This window comes from Pseudopipra pipra, chromosome 5 (assembly GCF_036250125.1).
Source record: "Pseudopipra pipra isolate bDixPip1 chromosome 5, bDixPip1.hap1, whole genome shotgun sequence".
Taxonomy (NCBI): domain Eukaryota; kingdom Metazoa; phylum Chordata; class Aves; order Passeriformes; family Pipridae; genus Pseudopipra; species Pseudopipra pipra.
In genome coordinates this window covers 60313154-60332463 of record NC_087553.1, presented here as the reverse complement: position 1 = coordinate 60332463, position 19310 = coordinate 60313154, and the positions used below count along the sequence as shown (strand labels likewise).

Below are 19310 nucleotides of genomic sequence, written 5' to 3'. Positions count from 1 at the left end.
AACAGATGTTACAACACCATCCTTTACAATGACTTTGGAACATGTGGTAAAGCCAGCAGACTGTTGCTGTTTGAGTTAAAAGCTTTCAGCCCAAGTATATGTGACAGATGTCCAACTGCTGGCCTGTCCATCACAGAGCAGGTAGACCCCTGGGCATAAGGCAGGAATGTGGTTCTATACTCAAGGAAGACCTTCCTACCTGTCATGATGGAGATGGTTATCCTCCCTTCGAGGATGGTATCCAGTAGCACACCCAAGTAGAGCAACACTGGTAGCATTGGCAGAGTGCAGCATCAGTGGAGGATCACCAATTTCAGCGCCTACACCCACCTTCTGGGAGCTGGCACGGGTGTCTCTGGTGCTACACTGTGCTTTGTACACACTCCTGGAGCAATGCCGTGGAGGTCTTCTCAGAGGCATTTCAGTTTATGTACCCCTGCTGACTATGGGTGGATATCAAAATGGGGTACATGATACATGTAAGAATTGTGTTCTCTACGGGTACTACATAATTACAGATGTGTATCTATGTGAGTATTCAAAATGTCTCACAGGATTCTTTTTGGGAGGGATACTGTTTATTAGTTTAGGTAGTGCTAAAATTTGGGGGTTAAACTGAGTTTAAGCTCCCAGGGCTTGAACTATTGTCCCCAGCACTCACTGCCCCTCAGAACTGCATGTCCATTAACTTGTGCTCATCTGGTGTAGACAACCTTACACCTAACAAAGAGTTTAACAGAGGCTGCTAACTGGCTGTACTTCCAGAAAGCTTGCAGGTTGTCTGAGTGGGGTTACTTCCTCTTCCCTGAAAAAGTGGGCGTATGGAATACCTCCCATCAAGAATAGGCTGGTGTATGTAGAGGCTGGTGCTGCCATGAGACATTAATGAATTATGGAAAAGGAAGCAATGGTTGAAGATAAATATATACAAGAGTGAAGACTGAGCCAGCTGGTTCTGTGACAAAGGATGCTTACAAATACAGCTTATTTCATGGTTTTATTCCTGAGTTTACAAAGTCATTACCATAAATTAAAAATATGTGGATGCAAGTCCTGTATAAAGTCTCTTCAGCGATGTAGATGAATTTCACATGTTCAGAGACCCTTCTTTGCCTGCAGGATAGCCGGTTTTATTGGTTTTTTTTTTTATGTTGTCATGACATGGCAGATTATTTTCCTGCTTTTGGTGTATATTTTACCATGGATTGGGACAGGCAATCTTAGCAGAGGTAGAGACTCCACAGTTTAAGCTCAAAAATGGAAAGCTGGGGTGGACATAAAAAATGTTGACCAATAAAACAGAAGTTGAACTCTTCTTTCTAGAATATTGTGCTTCAAAGTTTCATATACGTGCTGAGGGTAATATACACATGTACAGGCCAAACATCTGTCATTCACAAATCATGGTCTGTGCATGGCCTGTTAAATTCACTTCCACAAGTAGCAACCATTTAAGCAGTTTCAAGTAAATAGAAATACGCGGAGACCATTATTTGTACTTCTTGGGTATGAGTAACCAACACAATTACTTATTTAAATACTTGACAAAGAAAGCTGCTAAATTGCTTCTATAAGGATGAATTCTTTCTTGACCAGGCTCCCCAAAGTGCCATTAGAAGGATCACAATGATCACTGTGTAAAGGGTATGGACTGTAACAAGATCATCTCCTTGCTGGTGCTTGAACCCAGAGGTGGTGTGCAAGTTCTCACTTTTGTTCCCGTTGGTTTTCTGCCTGTGAGCACGGAGAGAATGTATCCTGATATAAAAGAAAGAAAGATTGAGATTACAAATTATTCTTTTTTATTAACAGTTCAACAGTGTTTGTAATGAAATCCAGAGTGTGCATTGTATTGTTGACTAGATTTGGGAAAGAGCTCTTCAAATTGTATGAGGCTAATAAAATAATTTCCATAATTGGAAATGCAAAACATTTACCAGCCATTTGGTATTTCTCTCCCACTGACAGGCTGAGACTGGGTAGGGGCTTGTTAGAGGACACAGTGCTCTTACTCTTCACTGTTGATGCAGATCATTGTATGAGAAAAAACATACCCTTTCATTTTGCAATATTATGAAAGTGGCAGGATTCAAATAAAAAATTACTAGTTTCCAAAGCTTTCATCCATGGCAATAAGCACAGCATGTGCTATGTAAGCTTCCCATCCTGCTCTGATGTGTTTTTCTGTCTCTGCTTTTCAGAGGGGACTTCTCTCTGCAGTCTGTGTCAAGGTATTCATTAGCCAAAGATACCAATCAGGAGTAACTACACAAAGCATATCCACAGGATTCTCTGGAGTAACATTTGACATTGTTTTGCCACCTTTCCCAAATGGTTTGAAGCTAGAAGTGTTAGCCTGTGGCAACAGACCTCCAGTTATTGTTATTTCCATTGAAAATTGCCTGTTAAGCCCCAGTGCTAAGTCCTTGTTCCTGCTGCCTTTCTTTCTTTTTTTTTTAAGAGAAAAAAAGGCTTAATATTCACAATTCCATCTGAACTGGAATGCTAAAAGGAGATAAATTAATTTGTGATCCTATAGCTTAGGGAGGGGTCTGAGAAGTATTAGATGTATTACAGCTCTGCTTCATACATGTTCCTGCTGTTATTACTGCAGAAGAGTAGGGGTTACCACAAATGTTAGTGCAGATACAGTCTATGAATCAAAAAAAACTTTAAACCAGAAATTACATACTTATGCATGCTTGGAAGAGAGCTGTCAAAGCTGATTTGTTAAAAATAAAAGACTAGGAAATGCAAAAGGGAATTCATCAATAAAACAGAAGTTCTGCAGTTGAGATTTTACATAAAGTAATTGCAGAATTAGAAATAGACATTTAACACTTGTATGAGAACAATTTGGCTTGTATAGCTGCAAATCAAATAACACAGCTCACGATCATCTGGAGCATCATGTGAAGACCATGACAGGAATAATTTGCCAGTCGTTTGCTTTTCTGTTCCTACCTGAGGGGAAGGCAGTATGTGCAGCTTACCTCCTGCAGGCGTTCATGGTGCCTTGATGATTGGGTTCACACTGCGTCAGATTTCTTCTTGCAGAGAGGAAAAAAGCCCTTTTTATCCTCTTGTTGCCTTGCACAAAAGGGGAAAATTTTCACTCAGTACAGACAAAAAGAATCTTCCTTCCAAGCCCACGAACTTAACCAACAATAATCTAGCAGCACTTGTTATGTGTCAATGAAAGATCTTAAATTAATGGTTTCTAGAGCTGATTTTGACATAGTTCTTCAAGAAATTCCCTTGAGCAGTTCACAAGGCAAGTAGTGAGTCATCCCAATGACTGGCTTCTTTTAGCTGCTGGGATCTCTTCTTATAAACAGTAGCTCACTGCTGAGGTGTTGCCAAATTCATAACACCACAAGTAAGGCACAGATGGAGGGTGCTGCTGCTGGAAATTATTTTCTATTAGATCACAGGCTGTTTTGGGGTAAAACTTAGTTCCTTTCTACAACTGCAGTTTGGTTTAACTTGGCTGGAGTGAAATTTCAAGCCACTCTCACTTACATATGCTCTAATATTCAAATACTTTTATGAAAAAGTAGGTGCCTTCTTTATAAACTATTGACTTATAACACGATCACATTCAATAAGCAGTCAATAAGCAATATATTAGCACAAAAAACCCATTTTGACATTTAGGGTTATTAACAGTCATATACATCCTATTATTCCCTGACCACCTAAAGCCATTAACAAGAGGCTGTGCCCAATAGCTGGGTGTGGCATGATCAGATGGGTTAATGGTAGTCTTAAATCCAGTGGTCCCGTAATTATTTGTAGGGCTTGTGAACAAACACACTTCAATTTGTACTTTGGGAAGACAGGCCAAAGCCCTTCTTTCCCAAAACACTTTTTTACATCATCTTTAAACTATAAAAAAAATTTAAAATAACCACATTTCTCATTTAAATGTTACTTTCAGCTTATTGTCACATAGAATTGCTATTAAGACAAATCTGAAATTGTAGTTCTGGTGCATTTCCAAAGGCTTTTGCCTTTCCTTCACATAGCATTTATGTTTCTATATGAATAAAACTGGTTCCTTTAGTTTTATTAAAACAATTAGCAATTTCCAAACATGTCTTAGGAAATCACTTTACACTCCAGAAAATTAAGACTGAGCTTGTTCACCCATGTGAGCAAAACTGTGTCACTTGAACCAGTGGAGCTACTGAGGACATAGAATCGTTCTAAATTATTAGTTATATAATAAATACAGAAAAATATAAATATTACAATGACTTGGAGGAAGAAGTTTGGACATCACTAAAGAATTACTGACTTGAATCAGTTCTAGCTTTTTCAGACCCAATCCTGAGAATATAGGCAGTTACAACTTTTGGATTCTGTTTTTTTAAGTAACACATATGGGGTGGTAGATGCACTGAGTTTTCCCTGTATGTATTTAATTTTCTTGATACATTTCTTTTACTCTGTCTTAAGATAAGTAGCACTTACAACATATTTGCCCTTTTCCCCATCAGTTTCATCTTGGTTTTCTAGATCTTACTGATGGCTTTCATTTTTCGACTGAAGCAAGCAAAGGGAGGTATGTACAAGCCTCGTTTCAGAAGTGTGAGAGTGTTCATTTTTGATCACATAATGCACTCTTGAAATCTCCCAAATTTCATTCTTCTATCATAATTTTCTTTGTGGAAAATTTTCCTTTATTATGTGCACAGGCCAGGTTATTAACACAGCCACAGACCCTTGCTCAACTTACTGAAAAAAACTTGCTGTTGAGCTATTACTGAGACATTACATAGGCTAAAGTAATGCAAGAGAAGAACAGTAAAAAAGTGGGATTGAAATTGTTACATCAATAATAGCAATTCAAGGACTAATGAGGAAAACACCAAAGAGAACAGGTAGAAAATCCTGAAATAAAAAGCTGGAAGACAGAAATTCTGTAGTCATGAGGTTTGGCCTTTCTTTACAAGCAGCTAAGCCTGACAGTTCCCTGTGCAACTGACCACTGCCAGCCAGGAGGAAGCCCTGGGGTGATGTGGAGGGAGAAGAGGTGGGAGGTGAGCATATTAATATTCAGCCCAACAGCCTATCTATCCATGCCATTTACTATGCATATTAACCAATACATAAGATACTTGCTTTATACTCAAGTTACAAATGGATCCTGCGCGGCTCCATGAAAGATAAAAAAAATACAAGTGACCAAGTGGAGAAAGGGTTATGGATATTTTATGCATATGAAAATCTGCAGGTTATTATAAACTATTCTTATTCAGCTGATAAATTCCAGCCCAGTGATTTAGTCATCCCAAAATACTTAGAATAGAATACATCACTGGAACACAATTTCTGAGGCCATGCGTTATTAGGAGAAAACCATAAGCACTGTGCAGCACTAAATGTGAGAAGAACTGTGAACGGTGGTGTTTTCTATTAACGATTTTAAAACTATTCTATCAGTCAGCCCATATTAACTGGCAGTAGCCAGGACCAACATCCAGGGATCTTGCTGTTCCTTATGCCACTTTAGGATTAGGTATATATCCCCTTTACAGAATCACAAGATCCATTGGTTTGGAAAAGACCTCTGAAACGATAGGGTTCAAGCTGTGACTGATCACCATCTTGTCAACTAGACTATGGCAGTAAGTGCTATGTCCAGCCTTCCCTCGAACACCTCCTGGGATGGTGACTCCACCACCCCACCAGCCAGACCATTCCAATGTTTGACTACCCTTTCTGGGAAATTCCTCCTGATGTCCAACTTGAACCTCCTCTTAACTTCATTTTTGGCGAAGTTAAGTTACTAGGACAATCACAAAGGCGTGGAGGAAACCAAAGGAATTGGCCCGCGGGCTCCCCCGCAGCCAGCACGGCGGCTGCGCCTGGAGTCACCCCGCTCCCTGGCATGGCACTGAAGCCGAGACTCTCAGCAACACCCACACCTCTCCTGAGGCTGCTGCCACCCCCATGGCTGACGAGGCCGGCCAGGCAGGGGGTGACACCGGAGAAGGCGCGGGCCGGGCAGCCGTTGGGGAGACCCTGCCAACTACAGGCCCCAGAATGCACCGGGAGGGCTCGTGTATCCTTCGAACCTGCCAATGAGGGCGCGCGGGACGGGTCACGTGAGCGGGGCGCCATTTCAAACGGCCGGGCGGGTGCACAGCGGCCCTGGCGGGAGCGGTAAGTGTGGGGGGGCGGCCCCCGCTGCTTCCTCAGCGCCGCGGGGCGGTGGGGATTCTAGAGGCTCTTCCCCGACGTTTGGCGGCCGAGGCGCCGTTGCGGTCGGGGAAGGGGCGACCCGTGCGAGCTCGCCTGAGGTGGGGCGGTGGGAGGTTGGCGGGACTGTGAGCTGTGTGACATCCTATAAACGACCTTTTCGGTGGTCCTCAGCGACAAGGTGAGGAGCAATGGCCATAAACTGAGACACAAGAAGTTTCACCTCAACATGAGGGAGAACTTTACGTCGAGAGTGGCAGAGTACCGGAACATGCTGCCCGGGGAGGTCGTGGAATCTCTCCGGAGACATTCCAAACCTACGTGGACGCGATCCTGTGTAATACGCTCCATGTGACCCTACCTTGGCAGAGGGGTTGGACGGGGTGATCTCCAGAGGTCCCTTCCAACCCTAACTATTCTGTGTGGCAGTCCCTAAATATGATAGTTTTCAAAGGGATTGTTTACCCCCTCGCTAATTTGGCAGTATCATCAAAGTCCATGACCCTGTTGGTTTTGTTTGAGGTTTTTTATATAACATATTGCATGGCTAATTCTGTATTTTCCAGACACAATGGAGGAAGGAAAAGAAACGTCAGTGTGTGCGAGTCATGTGACTGAAGAAAAACTGTACTGCATGAGCAATGGTAGGTGGAGAACATTCTCTACCTGGTTTATACCTTATTATATCAGTAGACATCCTGTATCTGCTTTGCATCATGTTCTGTGTACTTGTTTCCTTGGATGGGCAGCTGTTGGCAGTCTCAGAGGTAGAAGCCTCCTGAGGACTTTTTGTATCAGTGACTGATGTCATCAGCCTTTCTTCTGTATATCTCATCTGAGCTCCTCCCTCTTCCTTATCTGTCTGCTGCTGATTCAATTAATATGTAAGGTATATAATAACTAACAGGAAAACTAATCTTTCTCGCTGGCTCCTGCTACTGTCCTGTGATGGCCTGAACCAGAAAAGAACTGACTGATGGGACAACTGCATTGTCACATAGCTGTAGATTATATATTCTCACTTACCTTGATTGGAGGCTGCTGATAAGATACATTCCATCTTCCTATTATGGATGCTCAGAAATTAGCATTGAGCTATTTCATGGTAATTGGGCATCTCACAATTGTCATATTCTGCAGTGGGGTGAACTTATTGCTCTCTACAACTCCCTGACAGGAGGGTGTAGCCAGGTGGAGGTCAGCCTCTTCCCCATAGCAAACAGTGATGGGACCAGAGGACACAGTCTCCAGCTGTGGCAGGAGATGTTTAGGTTCGATATTAGGAAGAAATTCTTCACAGAAAGGTTGATTAGACATTGGAATGGGATGTCCAAGGAGGTGGTGGTGTCACTGTCCCTGGAGGTCTTTAAGGAAAGACTGGATGTGGTACTCAGTGCCATGGTCTAGTTGATGTGGTGGTGATTGGTCATGGGTTGGACTTGATGATCTCAGAGATCTTTGCCAACCTAATGGATTCTGCGATATGCACAACAGTACCTTAAATTTCCTGGACCTAAAACATGTTTTAATTTTTTAAACTTGGTAGCTAATTTTTTTTTTTTGCCATCAAACATCAACTTCACCAAATTGTCAAAGCATAATGCAACTATTTTTATCGCAAAAAATGTGACAAAATCCTTATTATAGTTTCAGACTTTCCTCTTCTGAGTGATGAAAAATTTGATTTTGACCTTTCACTCTCTTCAACAAGGTAAGTAAAGGTATATTTACCTATGAAACCTTCAAAATGGACACATGAAAATTGCCAGGCTAAATTATTTTTCTTTGTAGTGGAAATGAAGATGAGGTTTTTGTTGGAGCTGTGGGACACAAAGAAAGATGTATTGCTGCTTGTATGGAAGCAAACAAGAGCGTGCCTGCTTTTGATGATAAACTCATGTGGAGCCCACTTCAAGAAGAGAAATTTGTAGAAATTTTCAAAGAAGCTCATTTGTTGGCACAGCAAATAAAGACTGGAAGCAAGAATGAAGAGACTAACACAAGCCAATCAGAAGAACAGAAAAATAAGATTACAGAAACATTTGTGGAGGACTCAGAGTCAAAGCTGAAAATACTGAGAAACAAAAGGATAGAAAAAAGTCCCAGAGCTGTTAAACGGGAGACATACAATGTGCAGGATAGCCCAGCATGTCTGCTGCCACCTTGTTTTCAGAAGGCATCAAATAAGCTTTTGTCAGATGGCAAAATACATGCTCTTCCCACTCCTCCAAACAGAAGCCCTGCTAAAATTTGTGTGTCTCCTACGAAAATCGCCAATTTGCCTCTGACACAAGAACAGAAATCTGAGGAAACAAATATAAAGGCAACTGGCAAACTGGTAATGGCAAAACCTTCGTGCACTCTTGGAAGAAGCAATTTGTTGACTGTTGAAAAGGTAAAGTCAGCTTCTGGGCAATGTTTTCTTTAAATGTGGCCTTTATGTGTTTTAGGAATGTTTAATCTACAGTCTTCAAAAGTGAATTTTAATCTTCTGATGCTTCTCTACCTCATAAGGTCCTCAGGCAGGAAACATATATAAAAAAAGGAAAAGTAGGGCAGACGCTGGTATAGTAGCCAACTAGCTTGTTTATTATGACAATGTAGAGCATCTGCAGCCAAATTTCTGTTGTATTCTGGTCTTGTGAATACTGTAATTCCTAGGTTCTGTTCTAACTGGCTTCTAACACTGCTTTGTTCCTGGTAAAATTACTGCACTGTTACACTTAATGTATACTTCATTTTACACTTAATTTTACTCTGACTGTGTAAAAATGGCTTTATTTGCTGTTAAATCTTGTCAATGGAGGTGAGGCAGGGATGGGAAACCCCACAATTATTTAGATAGGACAGGGAAATCTTTTAGGTCTAGTTCTGCCCACAACTTGTCTCAATCATGAAAAGCACTGATTACTGATATTATACTTACATATAACCACATATATGGCTATGTGACCAAATGCAAATGTATTCTAAGATAGCAAGGGAACAGCTGTGTTAGTGGCCTCGTGTGCACAAATCCCAGTCTCTAGGTAGAATATCTTATGGATTTTATTGCTCTACACCTTTATGGCTTAGGTTCCAGTATGTACTGCAGATTCTACTGAAATTTGATATTGGCTTATTAAGAGCCATCACCTATAGAAACTAGGGGGCCCTTTGATTCCTTTGTGGTATAAATCTCTTCTTGATTTTGGGCGCTATAAGAAAAGGCACAGTCTTTATGCTTTAACAAGCCAAATTGTACCCCACTCTGAACAGTCTGCATGATGCAGTCTACCATTGTAATGTTCATCCCTTGGAAGCCAGAGTAAAGCAGAGGAATATTAAACAGAGAGTCTAATATTGTTGTAAGGAACAGCTGTTACAGTATGGAACAGGATGTGGGTGAACATGATTATATGAGATTTGTGCTGATGAATTGTTGCAGAACTGTCCAATATCTTGGTTCAAACGTGTTCTGGTACTTAGGAAATACACTCACTAGACTAACTTCACACTGTATTTGTCTAAACACCAAGGACTTCACTGGGTTCAGGGGCTTCTTCAATGACAGTTGTCTTTGTTTCTTAACAAAATCAATGTGTGTGTGGTTTCTAGAAACAATAGTAACTTTTAAAATGTTGCATTGAAATTTGCAGCTCAAATCAGGAAAAAATACTAGTATTTCTACAAAAAGAGACTTGAGCAGCAAGGGATCATCTGAAGATCTAATTTCTGATAAATCTAGTGTTGCTTCAGATGTCTTCGAGTCCTCATTCAGTGGCAGTTCCTCAGTGCAAGACACAAAAGCCCTTCCTGCACCAAGTAAGGTAATGACGAGTATTCTTAATATGAAAATAACTTCTGTAATATTCTGATAGAAAGAAAAATTAATATAGTTTACTTTCTAATTTAATTTAAAGCTATACTGTTGTGTAAAATGGTTTTAAAGAAAAGTAATCTATGCTTTATAATTACCATTCTTGAGTATGTGGTCTAACCCTGCAACACAGGGAAATGTACTTAAGAGCAACTGTAAATGTGTTAGATTAACATGAGTTGCCTTTATTTTTAAAGTACTAGCTTGCAGGTAAGTGATCAACAGTTTTCTGTAAGACACAAAGTTTTTGATGTGTGTAGTTAACTATACCATATGAAAAGGTTGCCATAACTTGTATGAAGGTAGTATACCTACAGCTGTCAGTTGTTTTGAAGCTTTAGGTGCCTACTTTAATGCTGCATGCCGCTTCACTGAATCACAGAATGATCGAGGCTGGAAGGAAGGGACCTGTTGAGGTCATCTGGTCCAACACACTGCTTAAGCAGGACCACCTGGAGTCATTTGTCCAGGACCAGACAGCTTTTGAATATCTCCAAGCATGGAGTCTTGGCAACCTCTCAGGGCAGCCTGTGCCAGTGCTTGGCAGTAAAAAAATTATTTCTTGATGATCAGAGGTAAAACCTCCTGCGTTCCACTCTGCACATTGTCTCTAGTCTTGTCACTGGGCACCACTGGGACACTGTCTGTGCAGATATTTTTATATATTGAGATCCGCATTGAGCCTTCTCCAAGCTGAGCAGTCCCAGGTCTCAGCCTTCCTCAGATGAGAGGTGCTCCAGTTCCAGTCCTTTAATCATCTTAGTGGCCCTTTGTTGGACTCTTTCCAGTAGCTCCAAATCTCTCATATGGGGGAGCCTGGAACTGGACACAGATCTTCAGGTGTGGACTTCCCAGTGCTGAGCAGAGGGCAGGATCACCTCCATTCACCTGCTGGCAACGCTTCTCCTTTGTGCAGCCCAGGATACTGTCAGTGTTGTCTGCTGCAAGGGTGCATTGCTGGCTCATGTTCAACTTGTCCACTAGCACTCCCAAGGGCCTTGTCTGCAAAGTTGTTTTCCAGCTGGTTGGTGCCCAGCATATACTGCCACCTGGGCTGACTCCTTTTAATCTTTAATCCCTTTAAGTCTATACTCAATTTCTGGCAGGAATAAAAATAGATCTGATGTTCTAGGTCTGTATAATAATCCAGATACAATGATCTGTTTCTAAGAAAACTCACTTTTTAAACTGTATCTGAGTTGGGAGCTCCTCTAAAATTCACAAATGAAAAGTTTTATAATACCAAGAAAAATAATGGCAAAATAATGTGTTAAATAGATAGTTTTTTGCTTTTGAATAAGCTATGTTCTTTGATTCAGCCTGGCTTAAGGAAGATGACATATCTGAAACTTCCTGGTGTTGCCAGTGGTCTCACAAGAAGGACTACATCATCATCTTTGTCATCACTTTCCAGCGTGAATTCAAGTCTGAATTCAAGCTTACCCATTTCTCCCATAGTAAAAAAAGGTAATAATTCCTACAACAGATTTGTGCCACAAATCAATTTTGAAGTAGTTAAGCATGTGGGTTTGGGAATGTTTTAATGGTGTCCAATATATAAGAGCAGTGAGAAATGTTTTGAATGGAGAATAACATTTTCTACGCTAGCCCTGTAAATCCCTGTGGACTAAAGATAAATGTTAGACATCTATAATTTGTAAAAACTAGATTGATGAAAGCCTGATGCCTACATGTGAGGGTCTGACACAGCTAGAAAAGTAAGCTCAGAAAATTTTATACATAATCTTCTCTATTATAACCAAGAACATGAGCTTCTGAATGCTCTAAGCTTGTCTAACTGGTATTAAAGGGAAAAAAACAACCGAACAACACCAAAACAACTGAAATTTGGAAGGAAGGGGGAAGCAAGTTTCTGTAGGCCTAATAAAAGTATAAGCTTTACTCGAGCAGATTGGAAAAAAACACTTTTGGGGAGATAAAGTGAATACAGCCAAGAAGCTAATACTATAATGAGGCCATCAATTTGACCCTTTCAGTAAGTCTCAAAAGATCAGGAAAATAGTCTCCTAAAAGTACTGACAGGTTGTAAGCATCACGATTCTTGTACATCTCTCAAGATACCAAGTTACAGCAAATTTGTCTTTTGTACTTTTGCTTCTGGGAGAATAATAATATATTACTAAAAGCTTAATAAGAACTATTTTATGCAATATAACTGTCAAGATTCATCCTATTAATGAAAGTAACCTACAGACTCAAAAGTAAGAACTGTACAGAAAACTGGAAAAAACCCTTGTGGGGTAGTTTAGCCTATGGCATTACTCACTGTAACTCAAACTACTACCTTCTTGAAAGGCTGCTTAAGGGAACAGAGTCAGCTATGCTGGGGGAGAGTGCTGGAAGTGTAACTTGAATCTGCAAGCTGTATTGTCATTCTGTGAATATTCTTTCACTTGATTGCAGTAATTCAGGAATTTGGTGAGAAGACTTTAAAATAAAATTGCGGGAAAATTTGGGGAGTAAGTTTTCAGTAGTTGTTTGTGTTCCCATAAACTTAAGTTGTTTGAACATAAATTTAAATGCTGTAAATTGCCATTTTTCTTTCCTATGTGAATGTAATTATTCCGCTTAGTCAAAAACTTAGTGATAAGTGATGATTCAGAAGTACAACTTAACTTTCTATTTCAGGAAAATCAAGCATGTCATCAAAAGTTAGTGCGAGTGGCTCTAGTACAAGCAGGCTGGCCCTTGTCAGACCTACCAGTGTGTCATCTCTGCAGGCTGCCAATACTGAGAAATCCAGGAAGCAAGTGAGATCAGCTAGTACTCCCAAAATATCTAGTGCTGTAACCTTGGCTAAATCTTCATCTTCTGCAACATCATCTGAGGCTGCAGGCAGTGGAATTCAGAGACCGAGTTCTGTTCCCAGTCTGCAGCAGCTGTGTCAGCAGAATAAAGATGGAAGTGCAGCAAAAGGAAGCCTATGTCCAAAGCCCAAGGCTGGAGTTTTGTCTGTTTCCACAAGTCAAACTAAGGTTCCTGTGAAGACTCAAGGTAAGCACATACTTCATGTGACCTCTCTTCTAACTTGCTTATTAAAAGAAAATGCTACCTTGAATGCTTGTTATTTGTTTCATTACACTTCTGTCTGCCTTTTAGAAGGAATTAGTATTTTAACTGAAACATATTTTTTTATAAAACAAATAAATATGAATCTGATAGCAGTTAACAAAACTTTTCTCTTTAGATGCAACACCAAACAAATTGGCACCAAAAGCAACATCATCTCTTGGATTAACATTTTGTGGTACACCTGGAAGGTAGGGCTTAACTGAAAACTAAATTCACTGGGGCATTATTCTTAGCATGCAACATGGTTGGGTGTTGCAACAGTCTTTAAAAGTTTGAACTTCATTGTCAATCCTTGAGACCCTCCAGGTTAGATGTGTTAGTGCCTATTGGAACTGATTTAAAACAAACTAAACCCCACAACTAAACCAAACAACCCTCTCTGACAGTTTTCTTAGCAGTGCTAAATAGACTAGAGTCATTCATGGAAGAGTTCTAAGAAGTAAAGCCCTTACTATGCTGTGATTATCACCTTTAAGCTGATTGCTGTTCCGTTACTGACGGAAGGGAAATAGATTTCTATTGTTTGGAGGAACAGTTTTATTCCAACTGTTTCTAGAAGGTTTTGGCTAATGCGTGTTCTTTTTCTAGTGCCATGGCAGTCAGCACTCCTATGAAAGCCTCAGAAGATAAGGTCTTTCAGAATTTTTGTTTCCCTGAGAGGCCTGCCTCCATGACTCCTGCCAGTCTGAAACCATCTGGCTTACCTACACCTGTCCGTCGGACCTCAGGATTCCCAGCAGTGACCCCTAAGACTGCACCAAGAATGGCATTTTCTTCACATGCTGCATCTCTTCACCGAAGTTCCAGCTTTTCTACCAAAAAGACACTTGCAGCTGGGTAATTCAGAATCCCTCATATACTAAATGGCTCTTGTAGGCACACTACCTCTAAATTAATTTTAACGATGACTCTTGGGTTTCAAGGACCTCTGCTAAATGTTTATAATGAAGCATTTGAGCATAGATGCTGTATAGGCCTAATAAAAATTTATATCTTGTGACTAGTAAAATGCTATAAGCCTTACTGAGGTGAGTCAATATCTAACATTAAAGAATTACAATTTTAATAGGAATTTATTTGTATTTTTTGAGCTAGGGAACAACTAAAACTCGTATCTGATGCTCTGTCTGAAAGCAGATTTGGTGTTCGTGCTACTTTGCTATCACCTTCTGATGAAGGAAAGTAGCTGATTAAAATGCATATTACTTTTAACTTTTGTTTTATACTGTTACCAATGGTCTCTAAAATTACACTTTTTTAAAGCATCAGTCAAAAAGCCAAGGATTTAGTTGACTGAACGTTAGTTTCTGAGCAGGTTTACCTGTGTTTTTGTTAATTATATTTGTTTTCTGTGAAAGTAATATTGCCTTTTTCATATTATCAGCTCAGCATCTTCTGACAAGGGCCATATATGTGTGTGCAGGCTTGTTCTGTGGCTGCTGCAGAGGAACTGTATTAAAGCAGGAATGATTCATGGCTAGAAAACTGTGTTATGTTACTTAGGCCAAATGTCCCAAATAGTCTTTTCTCTCAAGGAAACAATTACTCTGTCTACACTGACTTTATCATACTAATTAGATTACAGCCTCTGGTCTTCCAGCTGGTGTCAGTACTTCCTTTCAAGCAGGGGCTGAAAGGAGTTGCTCAGTGATATGCAATATCAATGACTGCATGTGTGAAGTTTAGGCTGCCATGGATATGTCAATTAAGATTAAATTCTTCATCATCCTGAAGTCATTAACTCTTCTTCTTTTGCATGGGTAGGCTATACATTTATTGCAGCATGAAATATTTTGTATTTTGCAGGTAACTAGCATTCTATTGGCTGAAATATGTAAATCTTTTTGATGATTAAAACTTGTGGTTAAAAAAAGGAGAAAATGACATTAGGGCATTGGCTTAAGTAATTCATGTTGATTAAAGAACTCGACTATTGCTGATGTTCTTTTTCCCTAGTTCTAAACAGAAAGAAGAGAGTAAGACACAGATATCTTCTTCAGAAGACGATGTATCTCCTCCACCTGTGTTACCTCTTGCTCTTACCTTCTCACCAGAAAAATCTGCTACAGAAGTAGCAGAAAGCGAATTAAAAGAGCCTGAAGTACAAAATCAGCTGGCTGAAGAGAAACAACCTGAGGTAAATGACAATACATTTTTCTACAAAACTAAGTTAACTGCTTGAAACCAAATTATTTGAACTATTATTTTCAAGTGGAAAACCCACTTCGGTACACATGAAGTTAAAACAGATTAGCTATAACTGTGTGCACCCTCTAGTGCCTATTTTTAGCACTGAACATATGTTCAGTGTTTCCACTATGTTTCCATCTCAAAGCTGAAAGGCAAATACTTGCAGATTTTATATTGAATTTCCACATTGGAAAAAGTGCTGTGAAATCCTTGTGGATTTGATTAGAAACACAGTGTCACCGGGCAGATCCTGCTGCAGCTGTAAAGCCCTTTTGGGGATAAAAAATCCCAGTAACCCAAAACACTGCTGTAGCTATATTCAGTCTCCTAACAGGAGTGCAAATCTGCATACAACGAGGGAGAATTAAACCCCAAAGTCCACATAGCAGTCAACTTAGGTAAGTGTTAAGTAATTCAGTGAACACTTTTCCCCTCTCCCAGGAATGTACTGGCTTCATGTTGAAAGCTGGCACTCCACAGGCATTAAGGAGAAAGGCATGAACTGGTAGTTCTGAAATATTAAACTGTCAAAGTGGTTATTGATTTACAAATACTCAGGTATAGAATAATCTGTAGATTAATTACTTGATGTTATTGCATTAGTATATTCCTGGTTAGCTTACTTGGTGACACAAAGTATCTGTTAGAGGATTGCTTGGTACATGTATAGGGTAGTTACACTGGACAAAAGCATAACTGAAATGTGAAGCTCTACAGAACAGTTTATATGGCTAAATAACATTGCACAATAATTGGAGTTAAGTCATTTAAATATTAAGAGTTATTAATCTTCTGTTTTAAATTTGAGTTAAAACAATTTTTCACTTAAAATCAGATTTATGCCCCAATGAGCTCTTTTTCTTTGTCTCACTGCATTTTCCCCATTCCTGGCAGAGCAAGAGCTAAGGTTTTTGCACTGTGTGCAAACAATCCTGCATGAAAAACAACCAAGCTGTAAATGAAGCCTGTCCTGTGATTATTACATCTGTATAAGCTAAATTGACTGCCTCAATGTTTATGGAGGAAGCATGGTGAATGGAGTGGAAAACCTGAACTATTTTTTCTTTTAAAGGCCTTACTGGTAGACATTGGAGTAGACAAATCTCTCTCACGCACTTTTGAATGTGAAAGTAGACCTCTGATTGACCTTTCCAACACTCCTGAAGTAAATAAGCCTGTATTCTCTGGGCAGATAAAGGTAAGATTTGAATAAATCTTCGGGTGCAAATATGTTAGCAGAAAAACGTCAGCTGGCTGCATACCCTTGTCAGCAGAGCAGCTCCACAATACTGTAGGAACTATTTAATATTAGTTCAATATGATATACATCTAAGGTGTTCTAAGTAAAGAGAATGTTTAAAATCAAACAATGTGTCCTAAGCAGAGCTCAGTGAGCAATCTGCAAATAGGAAAAGGAGGAGGATGTAGAAAGAACTTAACATTTAAAGCAGTTATAGAATTAAACTGTTCTGAAGCAGAAAGTGAATGTTGTCTTCAGGAGAGTGGGCATGCTTACTGTTGTTTCTCTCTTTTTGCACATCTTCAGTTCTTGGCAGCAGCTCATTTTAATCAAAAAAGAAAGGTTGTCCCTACTGTTTAGCCCCTCTCCTAATCCCCTCTTCATTTGGAAGATGTCTATTGGAATCTACTCTAAATTTCACAAGCATTTCTGGGCAAGTGTGTTTTGTACATTAGTGGCTTGAAGGTAGATGCTTTTAGATATTGTGAGATGAATAGTGGTAACTATGAGGATGTGGTCTTTGACAATAGATGTAATTGGGATCAATTTAATATCAAGTCCTTCAAAGTATGTCAAAAGAAGAGGCTCGCAGAAGTCTGACTTCTGGGGGCATGTTCAGAGGAGTTCAGAAGTGCTCTGCCCTGACTTGGATGGCAATGTCACTTGAATATGCACAGCAGCGAAACTCAGAAAAGTCTTTTAGGCTTTTAAGGTGAGTATGGGCAATAACCACCTTGTGAGAACCTTGTGCTTGCCTAGGAATGAGCTTATGTTTAAAAACCTGAACATAAAAGCTTGAGTGTCGTGCTTGTATTGTTGTGCTTGTATTCTGAACAGCAATTCCAATAGGAACACTAAACAAAAAAAAGTGCCCAAGAAGACTGTTAATAGAGGTTATAGCTGCTGGTAGCCACGTACAAAAACTGACTACGCTAGCTAAATTTTCTTGTTTTTCTTTCAGTTAATTGATTTGAGTTCGCCTCTTATCACTCTGAGTCCTGATGTAAACAAAGAAAATCTGGATTCCCCTCTACTCAAGTTCTGAACTTGAACTGAAATGAAGAATTCTTGGCAACTGTGATCTTTACTTAGGTGTTACTCTTCATTCATACAGGTTTTTTTGAAGATGGCTATAGATTATCTGATGAACTGCATTAACACAGTAGAATTCCAGTAGTCATGATAGAGTCTGATAACGATTTTGTTCATGGATGTGCTGCAATGGGTATATTTAAACTATGTTGCTCTAAGGCAAAATATTGGAAACCTGTCTCTTTATTTCCTACCAATTGTCCTTTGATTCCTTATCCCCTATGTACAATGAAGTTTTAATTTAAAATAAATGAGTTGTTTACCAAACTGTTGTACAAAATAGCTGTGTTTTATTACAGACTTCAATTGTAGTGTTTCACTAACAAATGTTAATGTGTAGGTAAAGCCTAGTGGATTTCAGAGTGGTGTAGTAAGTTTGAAAACAAACATTTCATTATTGAATACCAGTGAAATAAATCAACAGCACCACCTGAATTTGTGATGCAAAGGAGAAAGTAACAGCATGTTACTGCCAAGTGGTTTAGTCTTAATAGTTGCAGGTTAGACAAACTTTCGCACTCTGAAAAGAATAGAAAAATACTTTCTTACTTGAACGTACCACATCTGGAGACTTTACATACAGGGAAGTGAATAGAAAATGCACACAGTAGTATCTCATAAATGTTGAAGTGACAAGCCTGTCTTGCAGACTAGAGACTTCTGCTGTGTATATACTAGCTTTAATATATTTATGAAAGTTTGTCCTGAGATGGAAATCTCTTGACAATTAATACCAGTTGTTGGTATTAATTCAAGAAGTGGTGGAAATCGGAGACATTATTTAAATAGGAAGAGGTGTTCAGAGGATTTTGTCAAACATTTTGATGCTGAAAAATTCATCTGCCTTGGCTTTATCTGAAGGCACTTGCCTCCCTTGAGACATCTGCCTGTTCAGGGGCTACTGCAGTGTCACACTCTGCTCTCAATGAAGGCCTTGGGTGAGATGCTGAAGATTCTTAGATGAAACAACCACACTTACCTGCTCCTGCCAAATAGGAACCATAAAAATATGGAATTTGTATACTTGCTTTGGTTATTCTTGCTTTCCTTCTGTGATGAGCAAGACAACTTTTTCAACTGGAGCATTTATTAAAACTATTTGAGACAGTGCTGTGCAGTTAAAAGCAATAATTGAACAAGTCTTTAAATGAAGGGGAGAAATTAGTTTAGTTGCATATTTCTAAACTGAATCAGAGGGAGAAGTAAGAAAAAAAACACAATTTTTTAAAATAAGTGATGTGATTTATTTTTTGAAAAGAGGTAAATGGGTTTATGCCCTAAATTTCAAGGACTTGCAGGAGAGTCAAGCACTCTGTACCCATTGAGAACTACATTTTTGTGTATGTACGGTTTTGTGGGCAGCAGCCGTAAATCCTGGTTTTGAGTGTGGCCATGATAATTTACGAATGCCATGAGTCCTCTGCCAGCTGAAACTTAGGTAGCAAGGGGGTCGCTTGGCTGACTGAATACTTCTGGGATTCACCACCTCTCTGGACTAACCCAACTCTTCACAGGGGTTCAAACACTGAGTTAACACGCTGATGTGTCTTCATATAAGAGCCAAATTCCAGTCTTCAAGGTACGAATCAGTTGCTCAAACAGCAGGAGTGTGGTTAGCACAGGTCTGCC

At 39.6% G+C, this 19310-nt stretch overlaps 1 protein-coding gene and 1 long non-coding RNA gene across 5 annotated transcripts; one reads left to right on the top strand and one right to left on the bottom strand.

Moving 5' to 3' along the window:
• Window positions 1-984: 984 nt before the first annotated feature.
• On the bottom strand, window positions 985-5996 carry LOC135414926 (uncharacterized). 2 transcript variants are annotated; one of them, XR_010430908.1, is made up of 3 exons: window positions 5932-5996; window positions 2994-3403; window positions 985-1758 (listed from the first exon to the last, which is right to left on the bottom strand). It is a non-coding gene; the product is annotated as an uncharacterized LOC135414926 (long non-coding RNA). The 2 variants fall into 2 exon arrangements; XR_010430907.1 differs by lacking the exon at window positions 5932-5996 and having other exon boundaries at window positions 2994-5925.
• Window positions 5997-6065: 69 nt separating this feature from the next.
• Window positions 6066-17948, top strand: GTSE1 (G2 and S-phase expressed 1). 3 transcript variants are annotated; one of them, XM_064656263.1, is made up of 12 exons: window positions 6066-6177; window positions 6774-6851; window positions 7855-7918; window positions 7999-8602; window positions 9846-10016; window positions 11368-11533; window positions 12716-13081; window positions 13275-13347; window positions 13748-13996; window positions 15116-15296; window positions 16422-16547; window positions 17551-17948. In XM_064656263.1, exons 1-12 carry the CDS (start codon window positions 6090-6092, stop codon window positions 17632-17634), a joined length of 2250 nt encoding a protein of 749 aa, XP_064512333.1. In that variant the 5' UTR covers window positions 6066-6089; the 3' UTR covers window positions 17635-17948. The 3 variants fall into 3 exon arrangements, with proteins under 3 accessions (XP_064512333.1, XP_064512334.1, XP_064512336.1); XM_064656264.1 differs by having other exon boundaries at window positions 6067-6177; window positions 11386-11533; XM_064656266.1 differs by lacking the exon at window positions 6066-6177 and adding an exon at window positions 6243-6388.
• The last annotated feature ends 1362 nt before the right edge of the window (window positions 17949-19310 follow it).

Bases quoted from the DNA above. Each gene is read 5' to 3' on its own strand.
- GTSE1 (XM_064656263.1), top strand. From the start codon at position 6,090: ATGAGGGCGCGCGGGACGGGTCACGTGAGCGGGGCGCCATTTCAAACG. The intron at 13,997-15,115 runs GTAATTCAGAAT...CTTTTTCCCTAG, and splicing joins AAAAAGACACTTGCAGCTGG to TTCTAAACAGAAAGAAGAGA. The intron at 16,548-17,550 runs GTAAGATTTGAA...TTTTTCTTTCAG, and splicing joins TATTCTCTGGGCAGATAAAG to TTAATTGATTTGAGTTCGCC.